Source organism: Neltuma alba, unplaced genomic scaffold (assembly GCF_004799145.2).
Source record: "Neltuma alba isolate B1F8T4 unplaced genomic scaffold, ASM479914v2 tig00012991_pilon, whole genome shotgun sequence".
Classification (NCBI taxonomy): Eukaryota; Viridiplantae; Streptophyta; class Magnoliopsida; order Fabales; family Fabaceae; genus Neltuma; species Neltuma alba.
Genome location: NW_021637344.1, coordinates 392,035 through 409,803, shown reverse-complemented (window position 1 = coordinate 409,803; position 17,769 = coordinate 392,035). Strand labels below are relative to the sequence as shown.

The 17,769-nt window shown below is 36.7% G+C and overlaps 3 protein-coding genes across 6 annotated transcripts; 2 read left to right on the top strand and 1 right to left on the bottom strand.

Moving 5' to 3' along the window:
• Positions 1-1,357: 1,357 nt before the first annotated feature.
• On the bottom strand, positions 1,358-5,778 carry LOC114733255 (ribosome biogenesis protein TSR3 homolog). 2 transcript variants are annotated; one of them, XM_028920676.1, is made up of 10 exons: positions 5,512-5,778; positions 5,375-5,403; positions 5,213-5,262; positions 4,316-4,381; positions 4,033-4,073; positions 3,408-3,544; positions 3,116-3,206; positions 2,947-3,018; positions 2,365-2,477; positions 1,358-1,654 (listed from the first exon to the last, which is right to left on the bottom strand). In XM_028920676.1, the coding sequence occupies exons 1-10, from the start codon at positions 5,589-5,591 to the stop codon at positions 1,539-1,541; spliced, it is 795 nt and encodes a 264-aa protein (XP_028776509.1). In that variant the 5' UTR covers positions 5,592-5,778; the 3' UTR covers positions 1,358-1,538. The 2 variants fall into 2 exon arrangements, with proteins under 2 accessions (XP_028776509.1, XP_028776510.1); XM_028920677.1 differs by having other exon boundaries at positions 2,371-2,477.
• A 1,655-nt stretch (positions 5,779-7,433) lies between these two features.
• Positions 7,434-14,193, top strand: LOC114733237 (uncharacterized). Of its 2 annotated transcripts, XR_003739060.1 has the most exons (13): positions 7,434-7,791; positions 7,991-8,054; positions 8,663-9,349; positions 9,759-9,899; positions 10,027-10,179; positions 10,334-10,411; positions 10,883-10,975; positions 11,109-11,228; positions 12,397-12,474; positions 12,621-12,800; positions 13,111-13,212; positions 13,396-13,923; positions 14,045-14,193. XR_003739060.1 is itself a non-coding variant. In XM_028920650.1 (12 exons), exons 1-12 carry the CDS (start codon positions 7,781-7,783, stop codon positions 13,627-13,629), a joined length of 1,941 nt encoding a protein of 646 aa, XP_028776483.1. In that variant the 5' UTR covers positions 7,434-7,780; the 3' UTR covers positions 13,630-13,926. The 2 variants fall into 2 exon arrangements, 1 of the variants encoding a protein (XP_028776483.1); XM_028920650.1 differs by lacking the exon at positions 14,045-14,193 and having other exon boundaries at positions 13,396-13,926.
• Positions 14,194-16,522: 2,329 nt separating this feature from the next.
• On the top strand, positions 16,523-17,473 carry LOC114733241 (heavy metal-associated isoprenylated plant protein 23). Of its 2 annotated transcripts, XM_028920665.1 has the most exons (3): positions 16,523-16,588; positions 16,823-16,987; positions 17,087-17,473. In XM_028920665.1, the coding sequence occupies exons 2-3, from the start codon at positions 16,828-16,830 to the stop codon at positions 17,383-17,385; spliced, it is 459 nt and encodes a 152-aa protein (XP_028776498.1). In that variant the 5' UTR covers positions 16,523-16,588; positions 16,823-16,827; the 3' UTR covers positions 17,386-17,473. The 2 variants fall into 2 exon arrangements, with proteins under 2 accessions (XP_028776498.1, XP_028776496.1); XM_028920663.1 differs by lacking the exon at positions 16,523-16,588 and having other exon boundaries at positions 16,609-16,987.
• The last annotated feature ends 296 nt before the right edge of the window (positions 17,474-17,769 follow it).

Here is a 17,769-nt window from a genome sequence, read left to right as displayed (position 1 = left end):
TATGTTGTCATTGTTATGTTTCTTGTACCACCTGTTTCTTATTTGAAGCTGCAAAGGCTGTGATTGTATTAAAAAACAGTGACATTCAATATATGATTTTAAAAACAATTATTCCAAACAACTTTTTGTATTTTTTGTTTTTAAATATAATTTTTTAAAATAAACATCCAAACAGATTTTTTGTTTTTTTGGTTTCAAAAATTGTTCTAGAAAACAGTTTTATAAAATGTTTTGAAAACAAAAAACAAAAAAACAAAACCAAACAGGCCCTAAATTTCTGCATTACTAGAATTTGACCTAATCACTCCCAAACCGAAGCCAAATGCAGCGGGAAAAATACGGCAAGGAGAAACCGGACTCTCATATAATCACATTGCACGATATTACGGGAGCTGGATCTCCACTCTGTGACATCATGACCCCCTAACCGTATCCAATGTTCGGGATTTCTCAGATGAAACCGATTCTCTGTTTTCTTCTTCAGTATCATCAGATGGGGATATCTTCGCTGAAGTCCCAAACTGAGGCGGACAAATTTCAGGAGAATCGTACTGGAAAGCCAACCAAACCAGGTAACATCGACGTAACGAATCTGCACGACAATAAATCCATGGTCAGACTTAAACCCTCACATCAATCCTCTCGTCCAACATAATCATGTCTTGGAGATGTTCCCTGGAACTAGTTCAACTTCAAACCATTTGATTTTCTTTTTATTTAAGAAAGACTACTCAATTGGATCCCGCTATGATGATGCGACACAACACATATCCGAGTCTCATCCCATGAAAAATATCGAAAACCAGATGCTTCCATTGGCGACGACAGTTTCCTCACAGGAGGCAGACACCGGCAGAGTGCAGGCCTTGGCTTGAGTGGGTCCTCATCGTTTGGCTTTAACGGTAAGATTTGGCCGTGTAGAATACGTAAAACGCCAACTTTTACACGTGGCACTATGATGGTCTCATTTCTCATGGGCTGGCCGTGTAGATACGCTTTGTGCGCGCGCGCTTTAATTGGTTTTCTGAAGCCTTGGATTGGGGTATGAAAAATAATAGGAAAATACTCTTGACCCCTATGATATCCAACAATTTGAATTTTTTTTAACTCGAATGTTGTGGTTTGAAAATGTTTCAAATGCTCTCAGATTCCTAGTGTGTAAAGCCTAGCAGTTAAGCATAACGACAATGAAGCTGTGATTTTTATTCTAAAACGGAACAAAGTCACCAAAAACTACATTCAAAATGCAAGAAGAAAATCGAAACATACATTCAAAATGCAAAGGAATGAGAGAGCGTAAACGTAATTACTGCAAGCTAGCACTTCCGTCACCTCTTCATATTTAAAAGACAGGTAATGAATATAAAAGGCGAAATTTGATAGATAATAGCAAATCGCGAGCTGGGAACTATATGACACCTTGTGTACTAAAATCGAAGCTAGCCAATATATTTGGGGCATTGTGCACGTCTCCAGATTACTTCTAAGATGGCAGCATGCTGTGAGCGAGATCGAACAATGGATATTTTAACATCCACTTACTCGCTTTCTTCATCACTCTCGATTCGATTCAAATGATTCATGTTCATTTCAATAGGTGGAAGATCATCTTCAGAATCAGAGGAGCCTTGACGCTCAATTTCGTGTGCCACAGCTATCCATGCAGAGGCAGAAAGACGCATAAATTAGATACAAAAATAAATGTTATTAGATAACAGATAAATAAAATACAACTAAGTTATCAAATCTCTCTCTCCATGTCAGAAATAGACTTTCCTAAAACAACTATAAGTCCGTGAGCATATGCAAGAACACAGACACTCCCATGTATATGCACATGTAAAAGACAAAACCTTTCTTAAGTTGCCTTAAAAAAAGTTGGAATAAATTACAGGCTGATCTTGAATTTTAATGAGATCATACACTTCTGCTAGCTTTTCAAAATATACATTTCATTCTTCTTTTCCTCAAATAAATCCCATATAAATACTTGAGAGGGTGTACATAAGGCACTTTATTTTAAAAAAAAAAAATCTTAAAATTGGACTAAAATGTAAAAACTTTTTATTTTAGAGAAAGTTACATAAATTTCCTCAAAAGTTAAAGTCATGCAACAGGCATATAATGTATAGAAAAGAGAGTTCACAAAGGATGAGCGACAACAAGTCAAGGTATCGTAGTGAATCCATTAGTTCTCTGATTCTCTCAACAAAAGCAGATGACATGTCTTCCTTGCTACATGCCAAAAGGCCACATTCAAGAGAATGGGCGGAACACTAAATTCAAACAGGCCAGAAAAATTGACTTGGATATCATTGGTCACTAATCCCCTATTATGCAGAGAAAAGTTAAGAGCAAAAGAACCTTCACCATCTAAACGAGTCCTTTGAATCTGACTTTGTTGTGACAGCCAAGCATTTTGAACAGAAATAATATCAGAACTATTTTCGCATTCGGAGTAGGCCTTCAACAGCTCCCTGAAATGATTTATGATACAAAGTTCAGGATTAAAAACAGTCTAGGAAGAGCTGCGTTATTGAACATCAGCACAATAAAATTTTCATCGTTTTAATGAAAATATAAGATAAATTATACAGACTTTTTTGAAGACTATCTCTCAATTTTCAAAATACACAAAACCTTTTCCTTAAACAAAAAGTTTATGACTTTTTCCCCCCTTTCTGACTTTTACTTATTTTATTTTCTCATTCGGGCTTCCGATAAATAGCCTACAGTAGCATAAGTTTTTAGACCAGTTCAAGCTCTAATGTCCTCAGCCCCCCCCCGGGGGTTGTTATGCCACTGACTTGCACCAAGCTGCATGACCATAAAAAGTCATATTCTCATTGAACGAACAAGAATGTATTCATGCCATGCTGGTATTTCAAATCACGGACCTTCACATCAGAGATTTAAAAGTAAAATCACGAAATAATTAAAGCATACCTGTTCAGCGACATAAAAGCATGACCCCATTTAAACTTGCTAAGCAACAGATTTGCCGTTTCTTCTTCTCCACTGTAAAGCCATATAAAAGAATTGGAGATGCGTAACCTTTTCACACATATATACACAAAAGGGGGGGTGGAGAAAAAGGAAACAAGCATTTGGGTACCATATTGTTAGAGCAGCAGATAAGGCCTCTACACAAGATAGCTCACATGGTCGACCATAATTTACTGGGTTTGCTGCCACAAGCCATGGTACTGCAATTTCATGCAATATAGTCAGTGATAGAAGGATATAAAAACCAAAGTATGATTATAATACCAACACTAGTGTAGAGGCGATCCCAATTAAGCGAAAAAATAAATGAGCCATTGCTAGAGGACACTTGTAACTATCATGGACCACTATGCTACATGGTTCAAGATATAATGCATTCATAAAGGAAGATAAGTTAATACAGAGGCGAGGAGCACTGCAACGTAGCCTCACAAAAGGCACATCATCTAATCGTGCCCACGAGCAATCCACAACAGCCAATCCTTTCTTCTTGATTAAAGGGTAATCTTCTCTTGAGACACATTGCTTTCCAACAGGACTGTCAAAACAAAAGCACAAATAGATAATCAATGAACACAGTACAGGAGCTACTAACATATAGCTGCTAAACAGTCACAGGAATTTCATTGCTTCTAGGAGGTTAGCTACTGAAAGAATGAACTGACAGGTGCCATCAGTACATTGACAACACTATTATAATCCTCCAGTCCACTCACTCTCCTATGTCAGTCAAGAACTTAACCCAAATGACCAAACCACAGTATTCATTGATTCATTGCTTTCATTCATCATCTTATAAAAGTAGAATGAATGATAGATGCCCAAGCACAGAAATTTTGGACTGCCTAACCATCAAGAAAATAATTCTATTCTAAGAAGAGATAGGTTGACAACCATACAACTGATTGTAGTAGAAGCAATAAGTCCATCAAACCAGATGTAAAAAGATGATGAATTGTAATATCAAGAATAAGGGGGTTCAGGCTAAAGTAACGCAAATTCATACAGTGAGAAGAAACTAAGTACCTTAGAACAATGCCCCCGAAACCATTACTCACACGTAACTCCTGCATAGAATTGTTCAGTCAGGGCCAGTAAATAAATAACCGTGAAACAACGGATTCATCACTGCTCAGCATTCAGAGCCATTCTGTACTCTGTGACATGTTTATAAAGTGTGACAAGTTTTGTGCCAAAGAAATCATCAATCTGATAGCAGAAATAACATTTCTTGTTCAAATAAAATGCTATAAGATATATGTATGTGTAAAAGGAAAACAAAGAATGAAGAAAGAGAACAAGCACTTGCTTTTAACAAGCCAAATCTTGAAAGCTTGCGTCCTGTGCACCTTTTGATGTCACATTGCCCAAAGTCCTGAGTCAAGATCATAAGCAACAATTACATTCAAATTTTAGAGGCGCATTTCATTTGAATACTTGTTCTGAATTCATGAGGACATACACACTACACAGGTTTCTCAATGATATAAAGAGGTGAGAGTACACAAAAAGAATCTACCTAGTTCTTACCGCTTAATATCTTGAAATGCTATCACAACCCCTCTCATTTTATTACCAAAACCTTGAAGCTCAAGCTACGTGACTATGACACAAAATGAAGCTTGATTATTTCCAACTTGGAAAGGGTGAAACAAAATAGAACTTTAAAACATATAGCTATCACAATCCCTCTCATTTCCCCTTTTGCCCTCTTATATCCTATCATATGGACTATAATTTTTTCTAGTTTTCAATCATTTACCACGCTCCATAAAAGCAAATTTAGAGTTTACGCACAGGCTGTGTTTGCAAGCTATTATTATTTATAAAATGAGATTGCATATCAATATGCCTGGTTCTTCCGCGAAAGCCGGATTCTTGGTCATTGGGATGTCATTGGGATTCATACGTTGTCGCAAAAATATTTTAATTCTTTCTTTTTGCTCTTAACCGAGATCTGACTGCAATATTATTAGCCATGTTGCTTGATGAAGTTGTAGCAATATATTCAGCTATAGTAGCTTGCTTCTTCGAACAGCCAGGTGTGACTCCTTATACAAAACTAACGATATAGCCTAGATTACTTTTCGTGTTCTCTATACATGCTGGCCAACACTATCACTAAACCTGCCTACTTCTTTTGTCAATAACCTTCAAGAATTTATAAGGAAAGAACTTGGGTATAGCAATAAAATAATATTCATACCCACATTGCAAGCTGGATCTTCGGGACCGCTGATTCCCCCTCATTAGTTACTGCAGTTAGAAGTGACAATCACTCAATATCATTTTTTTACCCCCCCCCCGCCTCTTTTAAGAAGAACAACTAGAAGAAGAGATTGAAGAAAAACAAAGGAGCAACTGGCACCTTCGATGGAACTTTGAGATTCGTCATCCCTGAAAATGTGGGGTTGGAGTGAGACAATGAAGCCCGCAAAGAAGAAATAATAAGCTTAAAAATAGGCGATTATTAAGTATTGAACATAAAGTATGGCAAGGAATTACAATATGAACTGCTGGTCTCGACTGGATTGACTGCGATGGTTGCGATGGCCTTTGAATCTCCTCTGTTTGTTATTTCCCATTCTGAAAAAATAGGGTGGCCACAAATTGATGGCGGTGAGGTCTTTTTATTGGTGATTGTACTGTAGGTTAACAATTCGTAAGACGCGAAGTCGCGAATGATATTGATGCCCAGCAAGCAGGTTTCTGTCAAGACTAAAGAAGCGCGCGACGGCGCCAAGGGCGGTCTGCGAGAAGCAGAAAGAAATACTCTTTTTTTAACTTTTTCTTTGCCCGAGAGACCAGCTTAATTAGGTTAATTCCAGGGCACGAACGAGGGGGAAAAGAAACTAAAATATCCTAAAAATGTTAAAAATGTTGAAAGATAAATGTTATCATTTTAAAACTCTAAGTCATACTTCTTATACTGTTTTGAAGTCTTAAAACATTATAAAATTTTTTGGCCAAAAAAAACATTATATAAATGATAACTAAATTATCCTTAATTTTCAATGATTATTTTCAGTATATAGAATAATTACCAAATTTTTAGAAACAAAAGTAGTCAATCACAATATTAAGGTAATCAATAACTAAACAAGAGTAATCATCAAAGTTCTAAAAATAAATGTAGTCAATAACTGATAAAGAATAATCAATATATAAAAAAGAGTAGTCACTAGAGTTGCGGTAACATGTCGCTAAAGCTCTAATGACAAGCCACTGACAAGGTCATCAGTGCAGAGCTCTGGTAGCCTAAAACTAGTTAAGGGTGCTAAGATGACAATCTTTAAAAAAAAATAACAAAACACATTTATGTAATTTTATAATATTTAAAAATTTCAAAATAATACTAATATTTAAAAATTTCAAAATAATACCAAGGGTTTGGATTGAAATTTGGAAACACATTTTCCCTTTTACAATTTTTGGGATTTTTTTTCCTGAAATGAATCTCAGTCACGTGATTAGTTTTATCTGAAATAATAAATAATTATAATTCATTAAACTTTAAGTAATACTATTAGACAAATAAGCAAGACTCTTTTTTTTTTGTAGTGCAAAATAAGCAAGACTCTTTTTTTTTTTTAGTGCAAAATAGGCAAGACTCTTTATGATAATTACAATTCCATTACTAAGGCGTTACTTCTACATAGATATATTGAAAGAGAGGCTAGAAAATTTTAAAAGAGCTTGGTTTTTGGAAGAAAAAATATAAACTGCTAAGATATTTATTAGATAGATGACAAATAAGAAAATTAAAAATTTTTACTGAGGCATTTTACACGTATGACACAAACGGGTTAAAAGTTTAAAAAAACTTTAATTAATATTCTAGCTTCTCCAAATTTATTTGTTCGATTTCAGGTCAATTTGAATGAATGGAAGAGACCCAATGTGTTTTAAGTAGCGTCATATATTCATCCAGATCTCTAAACTACAATTTATGCATGCCAATACCGAACTAATATATGTAATAAAGGATACCTTTGTCAATTAGTTAATTTTTTAAATCTCAATAAATAAAGGACCACAGTTTTTAATTGACATTTTAAAACCTTATTATCTAAAATATTGGGCTCTTAGCCTCAAAATTTTAGAGAGAATTACAATGAGGTCTCAAACAAATAAAACAATTAAAAAACAAGTCCAAAAGATTATCATTCTCACTATAAGACTTGTTATTACAGGCTGTTAAAATTGTTATCAAGACCTTTCAGTAATTATTTCTCTTTTATAGGATTTGGCTGTAATTCCCTCAAAATTTTATGCCCCCGTCCGGTTATCTGTACGAGGTTGCGGGTGGCAACCGGCAAGGATCAGGAGAGCGCGCATCAGTTCGGTAACCGACCCGCCCGAGTGCATCCGCAGATTTCTTTGTTCTCCTGCTTATTTTCTAATTTCTCGCACTTCCACGCTTTGCGTTTTGCTGAGACGGGAGACAACTTCACATGCCTCGCTTCAGACACTTGCCCGGACCACGGCAAACTCCTTCAGAGATCATTCCCTCCGCCAAGCGCCTCTAGATTGACCTACATTAATACAAATTTCGACCTTCCTTCAGCTCCAACAGGCCGCCCCCTTCAAACAACCAGTTTCGGTGCTGAAAACTCGTAAAAAGGTGAAGAATACTGGTTCCACTGTCATCCAGCTAGCAGCCGTTCAATTCCCTCCTCCTAGTCTAATTCTCTCCCAATAATCGTTTGAGGCAGGTGCAGGAAATTATTTTCTGGTTGAGTTTCAAGCTCTCGGAGGCGCATAGCTCACTGCAATGTTACGGAGGTAAGTATAAGCATTTTTAACGTCTTATTGACATCTAGCATTTTAGCTGCGGAAAGTTTCTGGTTTCTACGCTGAAGAGAGATTACAAGCATTTCAGTCTGCACCTCTAACTCCTATGCTTCGCGAACTCCATTTGCTTTATTGGCTGCGATATCACCGAGCCATATGTACAGACTGATTCCACGTGGTTGAATTGCAGGTCGATTTTGGAAATATCATCCCGACGAACTCTTGGAATAAACCCGAGACGTTTTACAAATCGGGTGCGTAATCTTTGCTGCAATTATTTAACGCATTATATGAAATGTATATTCATATGGCCTTATGGTGACTGATTCATAGATAAATGTAGGACACGCATTCTGTGAAACGTATATAATGCGTCGTGGACTTGGATTTGTTGTTAATTCACTTGTTTCGATCTGTCACGAGCTAATTTTGCTTATTACGTCAATCATGAAGTCTTCCCCTTTAATTATAGTTAACCAAGTTAAGACCGGAAGTTGGTGCCTCCTGCATATCTGTGAACTATTGCTTCAGAACTAACAGTCAGACAGAATTATCTAGCATCTGAACAATCTTGCCCCTTTGGATTTCCTACCGATCCAAAAGCTGTGTCCTTTTTAAATGCTTTGCGTGCAAATAGATGCTTGGGGAATATGTAGCCTAACACAAAGGACAATTTATTATTTGACTATAGGAAACGGGTGGGTTATCATCCGATTAGATGCAATAATTTTCTTGGCCCCTACATATGATATGAACAAATTTGGTTGTTGATTTTGGTAATAGTTTCTCCTAAATTTAATCTGGTAGATTATTATGCTTATTTTCTAATTTATTGCCCTCTTTTCCTTATTGCATAGTTCAGGCAATACCTTCATGCCTGTCTTCACGAAAAAAATTCTCGACTGCATCTAAATCAGGTGGGGACTCTATTCCTGGCTCCGCAGGCAAGCCACCTGAATCTCAAGGCTCTTTATCAAAGTTTGTCATTGGCAGTTTTGCTGTTGGTGCTGCTTTTTTGGCAGCATACCAAGCTGGTTTTCTGGACCAATATCTTAGGAAAGACCAGCTCAGTGTTCCCCAGGATGCGGAGATTAATGTTACCAATGAAAATTCTAAAAACCTCCAGCATTCAGTGGAACAGTTAGTATCACCTGGCAGTGAGAAATTGAGCAGTGGAAGTCCTTCTCCGGAGGTTCAAGAGCAAAAGATGGATACCCAACTTCCTGATCTTAAAAATGTAACAGAAGACATTGGTGATAAGCATATTAAAGTGCAAGACAAATTTGATAATGAAGAGGGCACTGTCAATGCCAAAGAAAGTGAGCTGCCTGAATTTCCTCAAAGCAATGCAGAACCTGTTGATTTAGGTAAGGAGTCATTGATACAACCAAAAGAGATTGATGACATAAGCAAAGAGTCTGACACCAACACGGGACTAGAAGAGCGAACTCAACAAGCACCCACATCTACTTTGCCTACTGCTGGTCCAGATGAAAAAGGGGTAGAAAACACTGAACCACTGCAAGAGGTGTTGGAGGATAGAAAACAGGTACTTATGAATTGTCCATGATTTTTATTTTGATAATCAGTTTTCCATGATTTAATGTACCGGTTAATAATTAATATTTGCTAGGACCTTTTAGGTATCTATGTTGGATTAACTTCGATGATAGCATGTAAACTTAACAAATGATTTAGTTATTCCCCAGCTATTTTAAGTAATGTTTGACTATCAAAGGTGGGCTATTCTAGCATTAATTCAAGGATGGCAAGTATTGACTCCTTCGCTATTTCCCCCCGTTTGTTATGTATTTGGTTTATGCACTTTTGATTCTACATCCAAACCTGTTATATCTTCTGTACATGAGGATTACTTGAAAATCATTATTGATTGAAATGCATTTTGATGTTTATTACTTTTGCATGAAGTTCTTCTTTTCATTGTTACTCCAATGCAGGACACGGGAGATAAAGGCCTAGAACAGCCATCTCCTCTCCTTGAGGAATATCACTTGAGGAATAAGGACGAAGAAAGTGCTGGAACTTTTTTGTCTAGTGAAGGGTTTACTGAGAATAGCCAATTTTATGAAGAAAAAGAGGTTACTTTTTGGATCTTACTTTTATTTTATTATATTTGTCGTTTAATAATTCTCAGTCTTGGTATGTGGCTGAAAATAACATGATCATGCATGAAAAGTTGAAAACTAGCTCATTTCTTTGAAATAGGCACTTAGTAGTGCAATGGAGGGGCTTAAAGATGGATACGTCTCTAAGGATGGGAAACTGGTTCTTGATTTCTTACAAGCAATCCATGCTGCTGAGAAAAGGCAAGCTGACTTGGATGCGCGTGTTTTTAATGAAGAGAAGAAAATGTTGAAGGTTTGCCTATAACTATAGCTTGCATAACCTATATAACTTATTTAGCACTGTATTCAACTTTGCTTAGCATTTGTACTTCTTTTATTTATTACTTTTGGTATAATTTGATTGGCTTTGCTGTCTTATTTTGTTCTAATCTCTCTGTGCATGCTAGGAAAAGTATGAAAAAAGGTTGAAAGATGCAGCTGCTAGAGAACTTATGCGGGCTGAAGAGGTTGCAATGTTGGATAAGGTTAGCAAATTTTTTATTTCCTCATTTGATTTTCAACCCAACATGAATTGGAGTTGCATGAGTGTAAGAAAGACAACATATAGCTGCTAATTCAATCCCTCAGACAGAGAAAGCGTTGTGCAAACATTTTCTGTTCGCTTTATGTGAAATTCTGAATTTAACTCAACTATTGTTGCTATTCCCTTACTAAACCTAATAATTCAGTGAAAATGGACCAATACCATTCTGTTGGGTTTGACTCAATAAGTTGCACAAAGATAATTAGAATGAAATTCATCATTAAACCTGTTAGGCGTATTTTTTTAAGAGATGTGAACACAGCTTGTCCATTGATATACCTGGTGTTCTCCTTGGCATGTACTGCTTTTATGTTTGCATGCAAGTTTCAATTGGTTTGCTGATATGCCCGTTTTTCAAATATGAAAGAATATAAGCTCATCTGTCTCCTTGTTGTGTTTTTATAATTTACAGCAGCTAAAGCGAGAAAGATCTAAAGCAGCCCTTGCTATCAAGTCACTTCAAGAAAAGATGGAAGAGAAACTGAAAATGGAACTTGAACAAAAGGTGCTCATTTAGTTTGATGTTGAAAATGTTAGTGCTATTTCCCCTTTCTTTCTCCATCTCTCCATCTACTCATCTCGTCTGCTGTCAGCTTATGAATTTTGTTAAAACAGAGCCACTTTTTGGGTGATTGCAGGAAAGTGAAGCGGAAATGAAGTTGAAAAAAGTTAAGGAATTAGCTGAGGCAGAGTTAAATGCAGCCATAGCAAATGAGAAGTTAGCCCAACTTGAAAAATTGGTCGAAGCATATGTTGATGTGAGGATTCTGTTGAAATTGAGAATGGCTGGATAGCTATAACTAGATTATTCATAGTTTAATGAGTAAATTTTCATAATTTAATGAAAAGAAACATGATTTCAGGAAGTGGTGTATGTAAGAATGAGCAAGCAAGTGGTTTCTTTTGCTCATTATATGCATGCAAATGAAAAATGAAAATAATAAGATAAATTTTGTCTTCTATTAAGAGAAACTTCTGTCGGGAAGGTCTGAATTGCTCAATTTTTACTTTTTAAAGCATGCTAGCCAAGACCCGCTTGTGGTTTTATCTTTCCTCTGCAATGTTATGCCATATACCAGCTAAACGCTGCTGATTAAGTGATTGCATTCCAAGTCATGACAGCATCTTAACACCAAAAAGCTTCTTGTTAAGATAGATTCTTTTGGTAGGACAATTAATCAACTTTCCATCATTCTTAGGGAACAAATGTTTCATGTTCATATACATGCTTGGACATCACGGAATTGTTTGAGAATGCAGAAGGGAAAGAAATTTAGTTCATGTGTCCCCCGATTATAGCAGAGTTGATCACATGCTATAGAGACTCTGTGGATACAAAGAACAACTTCACTATTTCGTTTCAATAATTCCCTGTTCTATTGAGACACTTTTCAGTACACCTAGGTATTGAATAAACGGTCAGAGACTACTTTTAGTTCAGTTGCATTAATCCCAGAGTGCTTCATGAAAAAAATGGTGAAAAGAAGTTACATTCTTGCGTTAATATTATGTGTCTTTGGGCCTGGGGTGTTTTTTTCCCAGAAGATGACTAACTGCACTACTAAGTTTATTTGTGACATGTCTTATTCTTTGTGCTGAATGCGGATTAGTCACCATTTTACAACAGAAACGATTATTTTCCTTTATCTGAATGTGTTGTCATTCAAATAGGGTATGCTGGTACTGAAACTTCTGCAAGTTTGTTACGTTATGCAAATAGAAGTTCTAAGCATTTATCGGAGAATACTTGTTAATAATGAAAATGGCAAAACATTGGTTATACTTTTCAATAGTTGTCATCATTGCTTGGTTAGATAGGGTTGGTTGGGATCTATATTTGTTCTTGCGACAGTCATACTCGTTCACTTTCTTCCAATTATCCATGTCATTTTTGAGCCCCTAAAAATTTTTTCCCTCCAATTCTAGATAAATGCCTTGAGCATGGCATTTTATGCTCGATCTGAAGAAGCTCGACAAAGTCATGCGGCAAACCATTTTTCTATGGTAAATTGTTTATCCAATTTTTTATCTTGCTGTTCTTTTCTCTTTCTTTCGTAGAAGAGCCTAAAGGCTCAATGTGGTTCTCTGGTATTTTAATTAAAGTTTGCAGTTTTGCCTAGCAATTTGTTATACCTGCCTGAATCCTGCAGGGAGCTCTTGCCCTGGAAGATGCACTGTCAAAAGGATTGCCTATTCATAAAGAAGTTGCATCTTTGCAGCCATATCTTGAAGGCGTGGATAAAGATTCAGTTTTAGGATTGGTGCTAGCATCCCTTCCTGAAGAGACAAAGAACAGTGGCACAGACACGCAGCTGCTGTTAAAACAGAAGGCAATTTTCTGTTATTCAACTTAACATTAGTTGTTACCTTTCTTGATTCCGTTAACTGTCATCATTTTGCAATCTGATGGACATCGGTAACTATTGGGACAAGGGTGCTCAAGAAGTATGAGAGTGAAGTGAAAAGATGATGTTAGACTTGTCCGTGGATTTGAATCCATCTCTTTTCACACCTTTACTTAATTCATCATTATTATTGGCTGCAATGTTTTGAAAAATGTTTACTCTGGAGTCTACAATGAATTTTATAATTACAAATTCGTTCATTATTTTTTTCTAATTTGTTCCTCTTCTTTGGCAGTTTGATTCTCTAAAAGGTGCAATCCGGCACTTCAGTTTCTTCCCACCTGGGGGTGGAGGGATATTGGCTCATTCTTTGGCTCATATAGCATGCTGGTTAAAGGTATGCAGATGATTTTCAAATCACCAACCGGTCATTTGAGGCTGTGTTTGGAAGAAATTTAGACATTGTACTTTGAACACTGACCTTCCTATTGCCATTCCTTTGCTTTTACCTTTTCACTTCTGTCGAGCACACCCTCCTTCACCAGATATAAATTGATATTCGTGTCTGACTTGAATTCAGGTTAGGGAAAGTGACCAGTTGGGTGATGGGATTGAATCCATTATAAATAGAGTTGAGTTTTACTTGGCTCAAGGAAAACTTGCTGAAGCAGCGGACGTTCTGGAAGAGAGTGTCAGAGGCACACAAGCTGCAGAAATTGTTGCGGATTGGGTGAGACAAGCAAGAAACAGAGCTATTTCTGAGCAGGCTCTAACTCTTCTTCAGTCTTATGCCTCTTCTATTAGCCTTACATAAATCTCAAATTAGGAATATTCACAGAACCGTATTGATTTAATCCCTAAGCACGCAGAGGTTATCTGATTCTCTCAAGTTGCCAGCTGGATTTGCCAAGATTTTCTCTTTGGTGTCAGCTGAAATGGCTGATTATATCTTTTTCCTTACATAGATGTAACTCCAATTTGCTGGAGTGATATTAGGAGCACAGAAAATTGAAGTGTTCGTTGCGGATAAATTCAATAATGACCGAGACCAAGAGAACAAAATGATTGAGTGCCAAATACTTCTCAGCATCAGTGCTTTCATTTTACAGTATATTTTATTTCTTTTATTGTTATTTTCAAAATTTGCAACTAGAAGATTTTTTTCATTTTGTGTTATTTTACTTCAAAATATATTAAAAATTAATCACAAACTCTAATATTTTGACCAGGGGACCATGCCCGGACAGGGTTGCTATGGAGCTGAAAATCATGAACTTTTTTTTGGTGATGCGAAAATCTTGACATTCATATTAATCACACAGTTGTAAGGCCAAGTTAATTGTTTTTGTCCTGTAGTAAAATGTAGCACCTTGGATAATTTTGTATGGGAGAAACAATATATTTCATTATTGGACGGACAAAAAAAAAATGTAATGCAGCTCATGGTCATGGAATTTTACACGATGAATTAAAAAAAAATCTACTGTGGCTGATGCAAGATTGCATTATCTCACAAGTCATACCCTCACGACTTCACCCAATCCTATTCTTATGCATGCCAGCTGAAGCCTGAAGTTGACCTTTATTTTTTGTTGTCCTTTAACTCGATGCATGCGACATTTAATACTCAAAATCAGAACAAATCATTTGGACAAAGTAGTTTATATCCTAATTTTTCTGTTTTTTTAATCATTTTAGCCAACTTGAATGTGTTGCTCAATTGACTAGCTACCCTGTTTACAGCTCTGTTAACATTCGTGTGCTAGGCGTTCCTTCTGACTTTCAAGCTAAGATGGAAGAAGGGCATGATTGTGGAACCATTAATCTTTTAATATGGAGGATCTTCTATCCGCACAATCATATAAGTTCGTCTGTCTTAATTTTCTCCTCAAATTGAGCTAGCCAAGCGTCATATATGAAAACGAACACTAGTATTAACATAAATTATTACTACTCAATATTTGGCAGATGAAAATCTAACTATTAATTCAGCTATGTTATTAAATAATGAAGTAACTGTAGCAATATATAAATAACACTAGTATGACCATGAATTTTTGGGCGCTGGAGGACTCCCGAAAAAGGGAACCCTTTAGTAGGGTGGGGTTGGGGGACGTGTTCGGAAGGTTGGCTTGTTTGGTGGGAAGTTCAATAATTAAAATTAAATGTTAGCAAATTGTTGGAAAGGAATGGATGATATGGCTAGGGCCCCCGCTTAGGGTTCTTTTAAAATGAGCCAAGCTTGCATCCAACAAGAAGAAGAAACCCACTTCAATATTTCCGTCCTCTCTTATTCACAACGAGTGAGCTTCAAAACACAAATTCATGTGTGTGAATGCGATGTAAGTCCAAACTTCTAAAAGCTGCAGCACTTCATGTATTATATATAACAAGTCATGATGTGGTAATAATTTCATCAAACTATCAAACTTGTAGATATACATGAAAATCAAATATCTGTGTAATTTGACAGTCCCAGGCTCTGCGATTGTAGGGGTACAACTGTATTCCATTCATATTTATACTTTACCTCTAAATGAATGAGATTGACAGCTTTGTCTGGCATCTATGTGTCCCTATCAAACAGGTTTTTTTAGGTACAAGTGTCCCTTAATTTCAACCTCCTTGATTGAATCAAAAGCCACAGGTTTGATGCAGGAGGGGAGCTTTAGTCATCCCAATCACATGCACATCGAGGCCTCATATACCGTGGGACGTAGAAGGAGAAACCGTCAAGCCAGTTTAACAAGAATGAGCTGCAACAGTAACCAGCGCTTGGCTAAAGTGATAGGAACTTATACCAGTAACTGGAGATCCCGAGTTCAAAATCTAAGAATGCAGCCACCTTAAATCCTTAAATACTACTACCTCGGGTCTTATTTATAAGATATTGTTTATAAACTATAAACGAGGTCTTATAAATAGGTCCGGAGATAGTATGTAGGAGAGCTTTATCATCCATTGCAAATTAATACAGTCTTCCCATTGAAATGGGGTAGGCCAAAAATACCCAATGTTCTTAGTTTATAATTTATATGCACAAAAATACCTATCTTATTCTTCTTTCTTTGTTTCTCTTTATTGCTCTCAAAAGTTCAGATGCACAAATAAATGAAGGAAATTATCCGCTGCTGGGACTTTTGTTAGCTGCTGATTTCAAGTGAGCCGATTCTTTTTTTGCCCCCAAATTATTTCAGGGTCCTTTATTTAGGACACTGCAAACAATCCCCCTGTCGCAACCGTTTTTAAAATCATTTCACACTCACACACTTATGGACTGTTCTCATATAAAACAGCAAGCGACAATCATTCATCTAAACAAATGAATAAATATGGTGTTCTTTTTTTTTTTTAAATGGTGCCAAGTAAGAGCACATAATTTAATTGAAAGAAAGGCTTGTATAATTCAATCCAACAATGAATGGAGTATTCCTCGTTGCGGGGAGCAAAGAAGCTTCCCAAACCGTAGCTGCTAAGCGTTGTGGATTAGTGTGTTTCAACAAATTCAAATAATTTAAATTTAAATGCATCCAACAGCTCCTAAACAGCTGTGCCCGCCAAACGGGCCACCCGCGGTCAAGTGATAATCATAATAATCCGTACTTCTCCTCACATAATATAATATACCTCACTTCACTTTCCTGTCTATGAATGTTTGATCAAATGACTTTATAAGAAGCGCTGGTGCGAAAGATCTTAAACGAGTAAACAAGTTAGGTGTTGAGGCTTTTGACAGCAGTCTGGGGAGCGTGTTCATAATTAACTATTAGAAGGTAAGGAAGGAATCCATTTTTAACAAGCAAGTTCCTAGCAGCTTCTTCCTCTGTTTTCAGTGTATAAATTCACCTTAAAACATTCCCATGAACCCATCTGCGATCTGCTTCTCTTTTTTTATCACCCCCTCTCTATCTCTCTCTGAAACGCTTCTTTCTTATTTCGTTTGTTTGTATCATACTTATAAACCTGTGCTCAAGTCTTGAGCTATTGTATCGATACTTCTCTTTTAGATAACATGGGAGTTGGAGGCACTCTGGATTACTTGTCTGATCTAATGGGCGGTGATGACCGTCACAAGAAGAAGAAGAAGCAATTACAGACAGTGGAACTGAAAGTGAGGATGGACTGTGATGGCTGTGTGCTCAAGGTTAAGAAGGCTCTCTCGTCCTTAAGTGGTGAGTTACATAATTCCTCTTCCCCTATCTTCCCCTGTTCTTTCAACTTTCGATCATTATTCAAACTTTAAATAAAATAATTGCTAATTGTCTTTGTAGGAGTAAAATCGGTGGACATAAACAGAAAGCAGCAGAAAGTGACAGTAACTGGGTATGTAGAAGCAAACAAGGTGCTCAAGGCGGCCAAATCAACAGGGAAGAAGGCTGAGATTTGGCCCTACGTGCCATACAACTTAGTGGCTCATCCTTACGCTGCGCCAGCTTATGACAAGAAGGCTCCTCCTGGTTATGTCAGGAGAGTAGAGAACACTGCTTCCACTGCAGCCGTGACAAGTTACGAACACCCTTATGTTACCATGTTCAGCGATGAAAACCCCAACGCCTGCTCTATCATGTAGATGATTGATGAGAACAAAAATTAGTATATATTTTCCGGATGGCACTGTAAAATTTTATTTCAATGTGAGTTCTTTTATTTTCTTATTCTGTTTCCTCTCCAATTTTCAAGTTTTCCTTTTCCTGGATATCCTCTACAATTTTTCCTAGTTTTCTCTTCAAGCCATTCAAAATAGAAAGACAGACTCAAGAGCATTAAACTCCTTACACATGTCTATACTAAGAATATTTGTGTAACCTAAGAGGGATATCAACAACATTAAAGTCCATCTCAACATAAAGAGCCTGATGAGCACGACAATTAGTATAAAAGTTTGCTTCCCCAAAAATATGATCGTATACGAACAAGACTATAGAAATGTGTCATATTATGCTTAAGAAAGCCA

Excerpts from the sequence above, each read along its gene's own strand:
- LOC114733255 (XM_028920676.1), bottom strand. The coding sequence starts at position 5,591 with ATGGGAAATAACAAACAGAGGAGATTCAAAGGCCATCGCAACCATCGC. Across the intron at positions 3,207-3,407 it reads TTGCAGTGCTCCTCGCCTCT|TACCATGGCTTGTGGCAGCA; the intron begins GTATTAACTTAT and ends ATGAAATTGCAG. Across the intron at positions 2,478-2,946 it reads GCTTTTATGTCGCTGAACAG|GGAGCTGTTGAAGGCCTACT; the intron begins GTATGCTTTAAT and ends AAATCATTTCAG.
- LOC114733237 (XM_028920650.1), top strand. Across the intron at positions 10,412-10,882 it reads AGGTTGCAATGTTGGATAAG|CAGCTAAAGCGAGAAAGATC; the intron begins GTTAGCAAATTT and ends TATAATTTACAG. Across the intron at positions 11,229-12,396 it reads TGGTCGAAGCATATGTTGAT|ATAAATGCCTTGAGCATGGC; the intron begins GTGAGGATTCTG and ends CTCCAATTCTAG.
- LOC114733241 (XM_028920665.1), top strand. The coding sequence starts at position 16,828 with ATGGGAGTTGGAGGCACTCTGGATTACTTGTCTGATCTAATGGGCGGT. Across the intron at positions 16,988-17,086 it reads GGCTCTCTCGTCCTTAAGTG|GAGTAAAATCGGTGGACATA; the intron begins GTGAGTTACATA and ends TTGTCTTTGTAG.